The 14,133-nt window shown below is 36.2% G+C and overlaps 1 protein-coding gene across 2 annotated transcripts in view; it reads right to left on the minus strand.

Annotated features, from left to right (window-relative positions):
- The window catches only part of LOC124612663 (arginine--tRNA ligase, cytoplasmic), a 126,729-nt gene that overhangs the window by 38,786 nt on the left and 73,810 nt on the right, over positions 1 to 14,133 (minus strand). For both annotated transcript variants that reach the window (XM_047140985.1, XM_047140986.1), the window contains exons 8-9: positions 8,572 to 8,676; positions 2,954 to 3,135 (exon numbers count right to left, since the gene is read on the minus strand). In XM_047140985.1, coding sequence (XP_046996941.1) covers positions 2,954 to 3,135; positions 8,572 to 8,676 — 287 coding nt within the window. The remainder of the gene's footprint in view (positions 1 to 2,953; positions 3,136 to 8,571; positions 8,677 to 14,133) is intronic.

The raw sequence follows: 14,133 nt of genomic DNA on the forward strand, positions 1-14,133 counted from the left end.
CCTGGACATAGAGCTGAGGAAAAAACTCATGAAATGTTTTGTGTGGAGTGTTCTTCAGTATGGCGCTGAAACATGGACTTTGAGGAAGAAAGACAGAGAAAGGCTGGAGGCTTTTGAGATGTGTACATGGCGGAGGATGGAAAGAGTAATTTGGATGGACAGAGTAAAAAACGAAGAGGTACTGAGACGAGTGGAAGAGAGAAGACAGTTACTAGAGGTAATAAAAAGAAGAAAAAGAAAATTGATTGGGCATATAATACGATAGAATGACAGTTTTAGAAGGTTGTGTAGAAGGGAAAAGCAACTGAAGAAGGAAGATTTCAGATACTGGATGACATGATGGACAGTACAACAACCAGCAGCCTCAAGAATGAAGCAATGGATTGCAGAAAATGGAGAGGCAAAGGACCTGCTAATACAGCAAAAAAACTGATGATGATGTTCCTATGTCCAAGTACAGGTCACATGGAATTGATTTTGTTTCCCAGTGAAACTTCTAATTTTTCTGCAGAAGTCACAGTTATAAGTGCAGCTTCAAATTACGTGCAGAATCTCACAGTAAGAAACATTCCAATTTTAATAGACTGCAGAAGCTTGCTCTAAGATATCCAGACACCAACCCTTCTTCAGAAAACTAATCCAATGGTAATGGACTTAATGAAAGCTACCATGGACAATGAAAATCTTGAAAAGAAGGTAAAATTTATGTGGATCAAAGGACACACTAACATTAAATATCATGAAATGATCAATGACTTAACAAAAACCATCACCCAAAATCATACTTTTAAAAACATCTTATAACTGCCATCAGACATGAAGACACATTACATATAAGAACAAGGCACCAACAAGACTACGAATATCAATCATCAATACATATTAAAAGGAAATATTACAGAAAAAAACATTCCCTCGAAGCCCTGGTTCTGAACTATTAAGATGAATAAAAAGTTTACAAGTTCCATAATTCACATGAGATTTAATTGTGGATAATTTCCCTGCCACCTTTGCCGAGTAAGTGTCTGAGATAATCCTTATTGTGAATTTGATGGAATAAAAGTGCGAGGTATCAATCACATTTTTTTTTTTTTTTTTTTTTTTTCCAAATATAAGTTGTATGCAAACCAGCAAACTGATTTCATACAACAGTTACTCAGGTCTCACCAGCGACTGACCACTAATGTAGCAACACTCCTTCATCAAAAGAATATATTAATTTTAAAACTAATCATGAAATTTTTAGATAAATGTAATCTTACTCTGTAACATTTCAAATCACTGACAGATGGCTGTATGGCCTTAAAGGCAAAAGTCACAATTTTTAAAAAAAATCAAAATAAAAAAGAAGATTCTTCTTCTCTGCAGAACTACCACATCCTACATCCATTTAAACCCGCTTACTGTATTCATCTCTTGGTCTTCCTCTGCAATTTTTAACACAACACTTCCCTCCATTTTGAAATCAACAATTCCTTGGTGCCTCAGGAAGTGGCCTATCAATGCAGCACTTCTATTAGCCTACTTGTACCATAAATCCTATTCTCCCCAATTCAATATCTTCTCATTAGTTATTCAGTTACATGTTAACACGTTTCTCTCTTTCAGAAATGCTTTTCTTACTACTGCCAGTTGGCATTTTATATCATCTCTACTTCAGCCATCATCTGTTATTTTACACCCAAACAGCAAAACTAATCTATTACTTTTAGTGTCGCATTTCCTAACCTAATTCCCCTCAGCATCACCTGACTTACTTGACTACATTCGATTAACAATGTTTACTTTTATTGAAGTTCATCTTATAATCTCCTTTCAAGACACTAACCATTCTATTCAACTGATTTTCCAAGAATTCTTTCATGGACTTACAATGTCATTAGCAAGCCTCAAAGTTTTTATTTCTTTTCCCTGAACTTTAATTCTTGCTCCAAATTTTTCAGTAGTCTCCTTTACTATTTGCTAAGTGTACAGTTAGAGTAACTCTGGGGCTAGATTACAACCATGTCAAACTCCCTTCTTAACTACTGCTTCCCTTTCATGATTTTTTGAATCTTATAGCTGCAGTCTGCTTTCTATATAACTTGCAACTAGCTGTTCACTCCATGTATTTTATCCCTGCAACTTTCAAATTTCAAAAAGTGTAAAAATCTTTCTTAAATCTATGAATGCTACATATGTAGGTTCACTTTTCTTCAGTCTATATTTATAGATAAAGTCACAGTGTTACTATTGCCTCCTACATTCCGAAATTTCTCTGGAACCCAAACTGATCTTCCCCAAGGTCAGCTCTGACCAGTTTTTCCATTCTTCTGTAAATGATTCGTGTCAATACTTTGCAACCATGACTTATTAAACTGATAGTTCAGTAATATTCACACCAGTCAGCAACTGCCTTCTTTGGAACTGGAATTATTACATTCTTCATGAGGTCTGAAGGTATATTGCCAGTCTCATGTATCTTGCACAGCAGGTGGAATAATTCTATCACACCTGCCACTCCAAGGATATCACTAATTCTGAAGGATCATCATCTACTCCAAGGCTCTGTTTTCCACTTATATCTTTCAGTGTCCTGCCAAATTCTTCCCATTCTATCATATTTCCCATCTTATCTTCATCTACTTTCTCTTCTGTTTCTATAATATTGTCCTCAAGTTTGTTTCCCTCATACAGATCCTCTACATAATCATTAACTTTGCAGCTTTCCCTTCTTTGCTTACAACTGGCTTGCCAACTGTACTATTGATATTCATACAGCTACTTCTCTTTTCCCCACAGATATCTTCAGTTTTCCTATAGATGGCATCTATCTCTGTTCTAGTCATGCATGTTTCTACAGCCTTCCATTCGTCCTGCAGCCATTACTGTTGTGCCATTTTGCACTTCCTGTCAGTCTCATTTTTTAGACATCAGTTATATGCTATGGAAAAATAAATAAGTTATCACAAACCTGTCCAGCATCAGTAACATATATGATCCAGTCAACTTTCTCTTCTTCAATACGTTGTTTAATACAAGCAATATCTGATGTGTCATAAGTAAATCCTCCATCTGATTTCACAACTGTTAGTGGAATAGCATCTTTGTCTAGGCCCCACATAATTTTTCTCCCTTCATCTTCCTCCAGAAAACCTGTACAAAAGATGCATAAACAGATTCTGTTGCACTATGTTTGGACTGCATTTTAAGACTAACCATCCACAAACGTATAGTAATAGCTCAAAAAGAATAAACAATTAATCAGAATATTGTCATCATAACACACACACACACACACACACACACGTACCATCTGTTCCTCTTAATGTATAACAACACAATTTGCACATAAAGTGGAGGTATGGTCAATGTTCTTACGAAACACAATATTCCATATTTATCTACAATTAGTGTACATTCATTGCAGAGTTTGGCTGACTTTTTTGCACAATGAATAAAGAACTTATCTGAACCATTTTTGATTTACACAAATAAAAACATTTATTAATCGTTTGCGAATAAAAAGGGTCTATAAACAGAAAACAAATTTCAAATACAAAAACATTAATTCCTGCAATTCTTCATTATTTAAAAACTAAATGTACACTTTGTTGCTTTTAGTTTTCAGAAAAATCCATTTTTATAACACCTGGTCAGGAAGTTCCTTCAATTACGAATGGTTTGTCACTGTCATTTATGAAGAATCATACAAAAGAGGATAGCAATGTGCTATACTACCCAAAAACTGCCCTTGTTTAAGGGTAATAATCCAAGATCTTCAAATCATATTATTCTTCAACAAAAAATTGAGAAATCCTTAATTCTGCTCGAGTTCCTGGCAAATAAATTACTTTTGGTTTCATGTCAGTTTCATCTTACAAATCTGTTCCAAAGCTGAAAAACGAGTTCTCTTTTTCTATTAACTTCACAGATGGATTCACTTTCAAAACAGATGAGTGCTTTAAGAACTCGGGGAGTTGCTATTGTAAAGACAAGAGAACAGATATAGTAATAGATACTTGTTAAGCAGCAACTAACAGAACACTATACAGTTCTATTAACATCTTAATGAAAAGATGGCTTAGCATTAATTTTTAAATTCACCTTGATTATTGTCTCATAAATAACAAAAGACAAAGAAAACTATGTATGTTCAAAAGAAAACAAGCAAAATTTCAGAATATCAATCAGTAGTCTTAAGTTTTTGGTTGCATAATGTAATTTTGGACTTTTACAAACCACATCCAAACTGCCTTGATAGGGTCATCCTCATTTCTCATATTGGTTGGTCACAGTCATTGAAGATCAGCACCTTGCCTACAGGGGATGACATAGCTCATTGTTTTAAGAGTTGTTCCATAGCAGTTAATACTACAATTTGAGACCAGCCTGGGGTATGGGCCTGTTTTCAGTGTCTCAGTAAAGTAAATATTATGTGATCTTTGCTTAAGTGTGTGTGGCATTCAGCCTTTAAAGGAAGTATGTTCCTATAACCTACTAGTGCAAAACCTGCTGTCCACTGACATACATACATTCAACAGGACACTTCTTTTTGCCTCACTGGCTACACTCGAGTCCATCTTCTCCATTCGGCACGCCATCAAGTTTCCACCATAATCCTCCCAAGGGGATCTTCCCTGGTGCTAGTAGCTGAACTAAGGTTTTTATTTATTTTCCTTAAAGATATGTAAGGACTCTTTGTTCTGACTTGTGAGAAGCATGAACAGTACCCTGTTGGCAAGCTGCACACATTGCCTCTTGCGGTTTCTGATGTACTTAAAACCTGTCATTGATGTGTACCAGTATGTACTGCAGCTCATCAGTCAAAGTGCCTTTTCACCTTCTTTGGGCTACCAGAAACAGTGTTCCTGTGCCTGAGCTAAATCTCTGTGCATTATACAGACTGGTTGTCTGAAAAATTTATTGTCAATAAAGTTCTATGTGGTTACAAACTATGGTGCAAAAGTAGCCATGTAGGTTCCACTATGGCAAATTAGTGGCAGAAAACAACAACACAAAATGGATGTAACAAACTCACAAAAACATGTACCTGGTGGAGGGGCCATAGGTATGCCAATGGCAATTCACAAGTCAAAGATTATTTTAAAGGGTTTCAGCAGTAATACTATTGCTTGACTACAGTTTCACCAAAATGGTCCTACACCTAGCTGCCCATCTGATTAACATTAGTCCACAACACTTTACTCAATGGAGACAAATGTGTGACTGTGAAAACATATATTACGTAAAGGAGTCAATATTCTCAACTATATCAAATTCAGTGTTATAAATTTTTATGTGGATGGCACACCACAAGTCATAGAACAACTTACATTCCATGAGATGAGGTCACTTTGATATTTTGAAGAAAACTGTGGCATTGATATCTAAATAAATCATACAATTTAGTGTCTTGGTTATATTTATTTGCACAATTAATCAGTTTTGGCTTTACAGTCATCAGATTTTAGAAGGCAGCAATGTGCAGTTGTTAACTGAATTAACTAACACTACCAGGCCTTTTGTGAGCTGCAATTTTATTATTTTCAGAGCAGTTTGCACACATAAATTTTGGAAGTCAAGCTGAATTAGCCAACACAATAGGCCATGGGAGGAGTGCAGTGATTTCCTTTACCTGAAACTTTTATCTAAGTAGCTGTTTGTGTGTGGGAGAGTTAATGATGAACCCTGGAAATAAAAAATACTTTGGTGGCATTCCTTCAAGTTTTAGAGAAACAGTCAAACACTTTGTTGCAGTAGTTGTAAAATTATAATATTTCTTTTCCTTCATTCAGGGATGAAATTACAATCCATTTCCCAAACACTCCTCCTGTTTGTTTTTTTACAAGTGTTATCAAACTGTCATCATGTAACCATATAACAGTGTTTTCCTTCATGATGCCAATGAAGAAAGATATGTTCATAACATTCCCTCCACTGCTTGTTATTTTGTGGCAGTTCACAAGGTTATATGGTATTCCACTGTCCTTTTTATGGGGGAGGGAACAGAGCAGTTAAAATAAGTACATCTCATACATAACAAAAACTGTAATCTATAGTCTTTTCCAGTTATAGAACAACAAATACAGTTTTAAGCTGCGTTCAACCCAATGTTGGTTTGAACATTTCTAGATATGGTCCTACTCGAGGTGGTATAACTTTTCCTACCTCAGAATTCTGAAACAACTCATCCAGACAGTTGTAGGGACACCTACAGTACAGTTTACGGTGGAATCCGAACCATAGCGCAACTTGGCATTTTTCTTACATACAAATCATTGGCAGAGCCACTGAGCCAAACACTATTTTAAAATTTGACATAAAAATACACACAGTAACAAAACATATTTTTAAGAAAATTTAAATACTTTCAACACATAATAAATGTAGTTACTGACTGTAAAGAACTAGTTGCAAATTGCAATCTCATTTCTGTAGAATTTGGGTTAATTAACAATATACATACACTAATTCTGGTATTGGGCTGTGCGGAAGTTGAAGGTCCGCCGGAGCAAATGGATCACGATGGACGATAGATGGCAGTATCACTGCAGGGCTGCACTCGCCTAGTGAGTGCGACACAGTTTTATCACATGAATACACCGGTCAATGGTGTCCCCCACAGCAGGTATAAATACCACTGCCTCTCGACCGCACAGTCAGCTGTGTACTTCGTCTGATAGCATTTGTTACAGTCTCCACCATACTACTGTCTACCCCTCAACGACCTCACTTTGGTATTGGTTTTCCTCTTTGGTCTTGATTTGGATTGTGGCTCATATTTGACCTACTGACAGAGTTGTGTCAAAGGTCTGTTGCACACTGTTGTTGCATAGGCTGCTATTGATTTGTTCTTGTGGTGTCGGGTCCATCGTTCGCTCAGCCCGGTAGATCGACTCTGGTCTGGGTTCAGGCGATCTTCTGGCCTTGGCATCATCACCGTTTCTCTCCTGTTTTCTGACATGTGCACCAGTATCCGGCTACTTGTGGATGTAGCACAAATAATATACGGTTCAGATTTTCTGGCAAATTCTTCAGAAAGACCATCTGTTAAGTCATGAAATGTTTTTATAAAATTACATCATGGTGTACCTTTAATTCAAAGAGTATATAAGGCAATAAATAACACCATTATTATCAATAGTTGAGAAGATTATTTCAGGGAGTGATTAATATTCACATACAATTGGACTTAACTTAGTTGGTTAATACTGAGAAAAACTAAGTTCAGTACATTCTAAAAGTTTACAAAGAATTGGCCAGGTGCAAGCAGGACTCATAATCTGAGGGTTCCGTACAAACTTAATTATTTATGTAGACAGTTCATCCTTCCCAGGAACTGAGAATCTCAAGGAACTGAGTGTCTCGAGGATTTTTGAACTGAGAATCTCGAGGGTCTTTGCCCATTATCGACATTGATATTGGCTAGATCTTGATCTCAGGAATTCCGAGACTACTGAAAACGTTTTAATTTTAAGCCTTAAGTCACGTAACAAATAACAAAAGAGCTTTTGGCCAACAAGGCATTTGTTGAAAACAGATGACACACACACACACACACACACACACACACTCTCTCTCTCTCTCTCTCTCTCTCTCTCTCTCTCTCTCTGTAGTGGCATCAGCTTATTTGTGACAGTCTTTTTGTTGTGCCTATCTGCGACTCAGCATCATCGCTATATGGTGAGTTGCAACTTTCCTTTTCATAACATTGTTAATTTCATCCTGGATTTTCCATTGTTTGAAATGGCAAAAGAAATATTATGTGTGTGGTACAATAACAAATTAACAATTTTCTGATTTTCCCCCTTTACTTTTAAAGTGAAACCTTCCTTCTTGCCAAATTTCATGTTTCTATGTCAGTGGGCAGTACCTATAGGTTTTAATGAGTGAGTTTGTGAGTATCAAAATATGCACCGACTTAGAAGCTAACATGTACTACACCGACATGGGAATAAAGACCTTAGTATGTGACATGAAACTTTATACGTCTACCTGTTCCAGAGAGAAAGGCATCTTAACAAACGGACGAGCAGACAGTCCGATGACAAGTGTAAAAAAATTCTTTCTCATGTGATATAATTACCAATTTTATGATTTTTTCCCTTTTACTTTTACTGTGAAACTTTGCTTCTTGCCAAGTTTTATGATTCTAGGTCAATGGGAGGTACCCTACAAATTTGATGAGTGAGTTCGTGAGTGTCAAAATATGTAACACAAATGGCACTGACTTAGAAGTTTCAATTTTTTATATTGCCAAGGGACTGTAGTCCTTAGCATGTGAGAAAAAGGGTTTTAACAGTTGGACAGACAGACAGACAAGAAAGTGAAACCAATAAGGGTTTCGTATATACTGATTGGTGTATGGAACCCTAAAAAAAGATCAGCATATTGTGCAATGAATATCGCGACTTCCGTTGTTTGCACAGTCATGTACCAAAACAGTTTCACACAAATTTGAACAACAGTTATACAACTGTTTATTGCAAATATTGACATCATTCTTCAATGAATTTTCAAATACTGGCAGAGGCACAAAATGGACACTTATTTTGTTAAACATATTTTTTTCACTAGCAAATCACATACCTTTCTCATCCAATTCCTTCACAACAGCCTCCATTCTTGACTGGTAGAAGGACTCTCCCCGCTCTTCCAGTTTTATTTCCAATCTATCGTACACCTTTTGGAACTCTGCAAAAAAACGATAATATTACAGGCTAAGGCACTTTAATCTTTAGTAGGAAAGCAGTGTAGGATAAGATTGATTCTGCTGTCTCAAACAGTATGGAAAAAATTATTATAAAAGTAGCCTCTCACAGCATATTAAAAATATTCTTGGAAGTACTTAGTTTCGACATTTTTAATGCCTCTAAATATTTAGTACGTACACTGTGAAGATGTCCTATAAAAAAGCACTCAAATAAAACCATGTCATCATCATGAACAAGATGAAGATGATGCTGATGCTGATGATGATATGATATTACAAAGCACGATCATTCCATGTCAAATTACCTAATTTCAGAACATTTTCCTGCTTGACTAACATGGATTTCAACGAAATCTTATGTGAATGTTTGAACATGTCACTGATGAACAGTGGTAAAGTTTAACAACAATTGAAGCAGTACTGACTGGGATGTAGTCTCTTGCTTAACTCCATTTGCAACATTGTGCAGAGCGAGTGTGAATTTCTAGTGTTTTAGATCTGTTACATATCGGACAATATTTTGTTGAAAGAAATGAAATTCGTCCATCTGGTACAACTCTAACATTTTCTTAAGAATAATAATGAAAAGAATTTTATGAACAATATTCAGCCAGAAAATTTTACACAAAAATGCCCAAAACATCAAAGCATGCCTTTGTGTATCTCAAGGACTAAAGGCATGAAGAACGTGAAATTTGACATGTAGTAGCCTAACAACACAAGGTTCTCAAATATAAAGTTCCATTCACATACCACGTTCCAATACTGAATAAATTAAATGCAAGATTTTGTAAAACAGTAAAAAGATGCAGTATTTTCGACCTGGTTTTGCAAAAAACTAAGTTCTATAAAACTCTCCAAACTGGGCTCATTAGAGAGATCATGGTGTTCATCACCTAATAGGTATATGCAGACTAACATTGCTAGATAATCTGAGTAAAAGTTGGGTGCAAAAATTGTGACATGAAAAAAATGTAAACTTTGGATTCTTATATCTTCATGAGTAAACGCATGCTGAATGTGAAACTTAATATACAATAGCTCAGTAGTACAAGGATGTAGAATACAAAATTTCATTCATGTACTATTTTCAAATAATCTGCAAATTCATCAAAAAGATGACCATTTTTGTGAGAAGGTGTAGATAGTGTATATTTGATACCTCTTCTACAAGTACTGTTTTCTATTAAAGGTTCAAAACCTGTCTCATTCGAAAAAACGTGTTTTAGGCCCTACAGAGCAGTGGGTAAAATTTCCAACATGGGCTAACAATGCTACATAAACTGCAGCAAGTTAGGCAGAAAAAATCATGTTGCAAATAAAGTTTTAACTTTGGCTTCTTATATCTCATTGATTAAAGGCATGATAAACAAGAAACTTTGGACACAACAGCTTAGTAACATTAGGTTTTCAACACAATATATCATTCAGATACTTATTTCTACATTTCTACTAAATCAGTTCAAACCTGGTATTCATAAAAATTACACAAATAGATCATATTCAATTTGCTTTTAGAAAATCAGTTTCCTATAATTAATTTCAGACTAATCACATTTAGAAAGAGCATGTTTTCAAACATTCAGGAACGCTTGTTTGATTTTCACAAGTGTGCTAACAACACCTGAAAATAACAGACAACTTTGAGGGAAAGTACCGCAGCAACAGCCTACACTGCACCAACCTGTTGTCCGTGTTTCGTTACATGTGATTTTTGTTTCTAAACTGACAAGTAATGTCTCACAATATTGCGTTGATTCATGGTGACATGTAACTACTGGCTCAAAATCAGGAACCGGCAACCCCAACATAGGGGTCTCACCCAACAGCTGTGCAATACCAGCCCCTGGTGGGTTTCTTCATACAGGTTCCCAAGCCTAGCAAGCAAAAAGTAATCAATTTTGATTTTAAGATTCTGAACATTGCAACATAGTGACATCTCAATGGAATAAAATGATGCACTGATATAACTTCCGCATACTCAAGGCCTGGATCATTCATTTTATTGCCTTGAAAGATTGTATGGGTACCACAACATCATCTCATTTCCACGTTCTCTGTTCCTTCAATATCATCATCTGGCTGACAGTATCAATTTTTCAGAAGATGAGCAGCAGAAAGTGACTAAGAAATTTTGAAAAATGTAAACCGCAATATTGAGAAGTTTAAAACCAAAACTGGTATTAATTTTTGATTGTCCTGAGATACTCCTATGGATTGAGAAATAAGGATACGATACTTACTTAGCAAATGGCTTCGAAAGCAGGAAAGTAAGACCATAAGGCATTTGACCTTCAATTAAGAAACCAGATTACAGGCTCCAGGACCTGAATGAAGACACCTCTCTATGGCTGGTGTTTCACAGCTATTGGGCAATACCCTTACGGTGATGTGGTTGCCGGTTCCTGTTCTTGAACAGGTAGTGATAATGTCATCATACATCAATGCAATATAGCGAGACATTACTTGTAAATTTGAAAACAAATGCCACACACAACAATACACAGACAACAGGTTGCTGGAATGTAGCCGGCTGCCATGGTACATTCCCTCAAAGTTGCCCATCATTTCAGGTATTGTTAGCGCACTTTAGAAAATCAAACGTGATTTCCTGAATGACTTAAAACATGCTGTTTCCAAATGAAATTAGTCTGAAATCAATTATGCAAAACAGATTTTCTAAGAGCACAATGCATGTTGGAAATTTTAAATACTGTTCTGGGTGGCTAAAAGTACGCTTTTTCGAATGAGACTGGTTTTGAAGCTTTAATAGAAAATAGTATTTGTAAAAGAAGTGTCAATATAATGGAAGGAAACATTCCACGTGGGAAAAATTATATATAAAAACAAAGATGAGGTGACTTACCGAACAAAAGCGCTGGCAGGTCGATACACACACAAACAAACACAAACATACACACAAAATTCAAGCTTTCGCAACAAACTGTTGCGAAAGCTTGAATTTTCTGTGTATGTTTGTGTTTGTTTGTGTGTCTATCGACCTGCCAGCGCTTTTGTTCGGTAAGCTTTCGCAACAGTTTGTTGCGAAAGCTTGAATTTTGTGTGTATGTTTGTGTGTCTATCGACCTGCCAGCGCTTTTGTTCGGTAAGTCACCTCATCTTTGTGTTTATATATAAAAGAAGTGTCAAATACATACTGCTTTCATCTTCTCTTTTTGGTGAATTTTCAGATTATTGGAAAAGAGTAGGTGAAAGAAATTTTGTATTCCACATCATTGTGCTACCGAGATACCGTGTATTGTGTTTCATGCTCAGCGCGAGTTTACTCTTTGAGCTGTAAGAATCCAAAGCTTAAATTTTTTTTCCATATCACAATATTTGCACCCAACTTTCATTAAAATTATCTAGCATTGTTAATCCAAGTTGGATAATCAAAAATACATTTTAGGTGGTTAAAACTATGGTCTTTCAAATGTGCCCAGTTTGGAAAGCTTTATAGAACTTAAGTTACTTGTAAAATCAGGTTCAAAGAACCACATTTTCACTTCTTTACAAAATCTTCAATTTACACTTAATTTATTCAGTATTGGAATGTGGTACATAAATGAAACATTATATCACACAACCTTGTCTTATTAGTCTACTACACGCCAAGGTTCACACCTTTAGTCCCAGAGATATAAGAAGTCAAACCCTGAAATTTTTTTGGTTGGTGATTTTTTTGGGCGATTTTGTCTAAATTTTTTTGGCTAAATATGACTCGTAAAATTCTTTTCATTGTTATTCTCAAGAGAATGCATACAGTTGTAAAAGGTGGCTAACTTCCATTTCATTCAACGAATGCTACCAGAGACATAACAGCTCAAAGTCGTCATAGTCCCATGTTCGCACTGCGCAAAGTTGCACTTTGAGTCAAACCAGTAAATGTATCTTGGCCAGTATTGCTTCAACGAATGTTAAACTTCACCAATGTTCATCTCAGACGTGTACGTAATTTCACATAAAATATGGTCAAACTCTATTACATACACGAAATGTATTTACAGTTGCAAATGATGACAATGAAAATTTGTGCTGGACTGCTTATTGTGAGCGGTCTCCTTACCACTTCATTTGGCTACTGGAGCATGATTCATGGCTAGACTCAAACTTCCGTATGTCGTCAACCATGTGTCTAAAACCTGTACTTGTACATTCCTGTACTTGTACATTCATTATGTATAATCCTGTACAGGGGAAGCATTTTACTTGAATGTCACTTGCCCGATGTTGGCGGATATATCAATATTACAGTTCCTATGTTATTCCGAATTACAATGCAATGTTGCTTTGGACATGCATGTAAACATGGGACCGCAAGCAACTCGTATGCGAAATAATTGCTTTTCTGTGGTTAAAAGGAGTCACTGACTTCAGTACAAAATATTTTCCTAGTTATTACAATGTATTTTAAATGTAAACTTTTTGATTAATTCCACATCTAATTTAGCTCAAATTTCTTTCATCGTGTTCTTCGGCAATAAATACAATACTACTTCATTACATTATGTATAACAGTTTCCAATAAACTTTTAACTATTAACAGTAGTGTTCCTATAGTTGTCCTTTCACTGTGATGCAATACTACACTCACCTCTGAAGTGTGCTGTACACTCACATCTGCAGTGTGTTAAAGTTACAATTTCTTTCAAACACCCAAGGATCACCTTGTAATCTGGTCAAGACAGCTCCAATTGTCCAAGTGAATCCCCAGAAGTGCTACACACTTCAATTTTGATATTACCACAGACAGAAGAGTCCACAGGATATAGGTCAGGGGATACTGATGTCCAAGGTGCACAAGATGCACCTATCCATCCGTCTTCGACCCTTGTTGTTGTTGTTGTTGTTGTTGTCTTTTGTTCAGAGACTGGTTTGATGCAGCTCTACATGCTATTCTCTTCTGTGCAAGCTTCATCATGTCCCAGTACCTCCTGCAACCTACATCCTTCTGAATCTGCTTAGTGTATTCATCTCTCTATGACCCTTAACCTCCACAATGCCCTTCAATACTAAATTGGTGATCCCTTGATGCCTCAGAACATGCCCTACCAATCGATCCCTTCTTCTAGTCAAGTTGTGCCACACATTTCTCTTCCCCCCAATCCCATTCAGTACCTCCACATTAGCTATGTGATCTACCCATCTAATCTTCAGCATTTTTCTGCAGCACCACATTTCAAAAGCTTCTATTCTCTTCTTGTCTAAACTATTTATCGTCCATGTTTCACTTCCATACATGGCTATATTCCATACAAATACTTTCAGAAACAACTTCCTGACTTTGACCATATCGATGTGTTTTATCATCAAGAAAATGTGCCAGTGCTCCATCATGCACGTACCACATACCCAATCATGACCCATAGACAGAATTCAAAATCAGTTAGTTAGGGACTTAATCAAACAGTTAACACTTTAAATATATTTGTGCTAAT

The sequence above is a fragment of the Schistocerca americana genome, chromosome 4 (genome assembly GCF_021461395.2).
Source record: "Schistocerca americana isolate TAMUIC-IGC-003095 chromosome 4, iqSchAmer2.1, whole genome shotgun sequence".
NCBI lineage: Eukaryota > Metazoa > Arthropoda > Insecta > Orthoptera > Acrididae > Schistocerca > Schistocerca americana.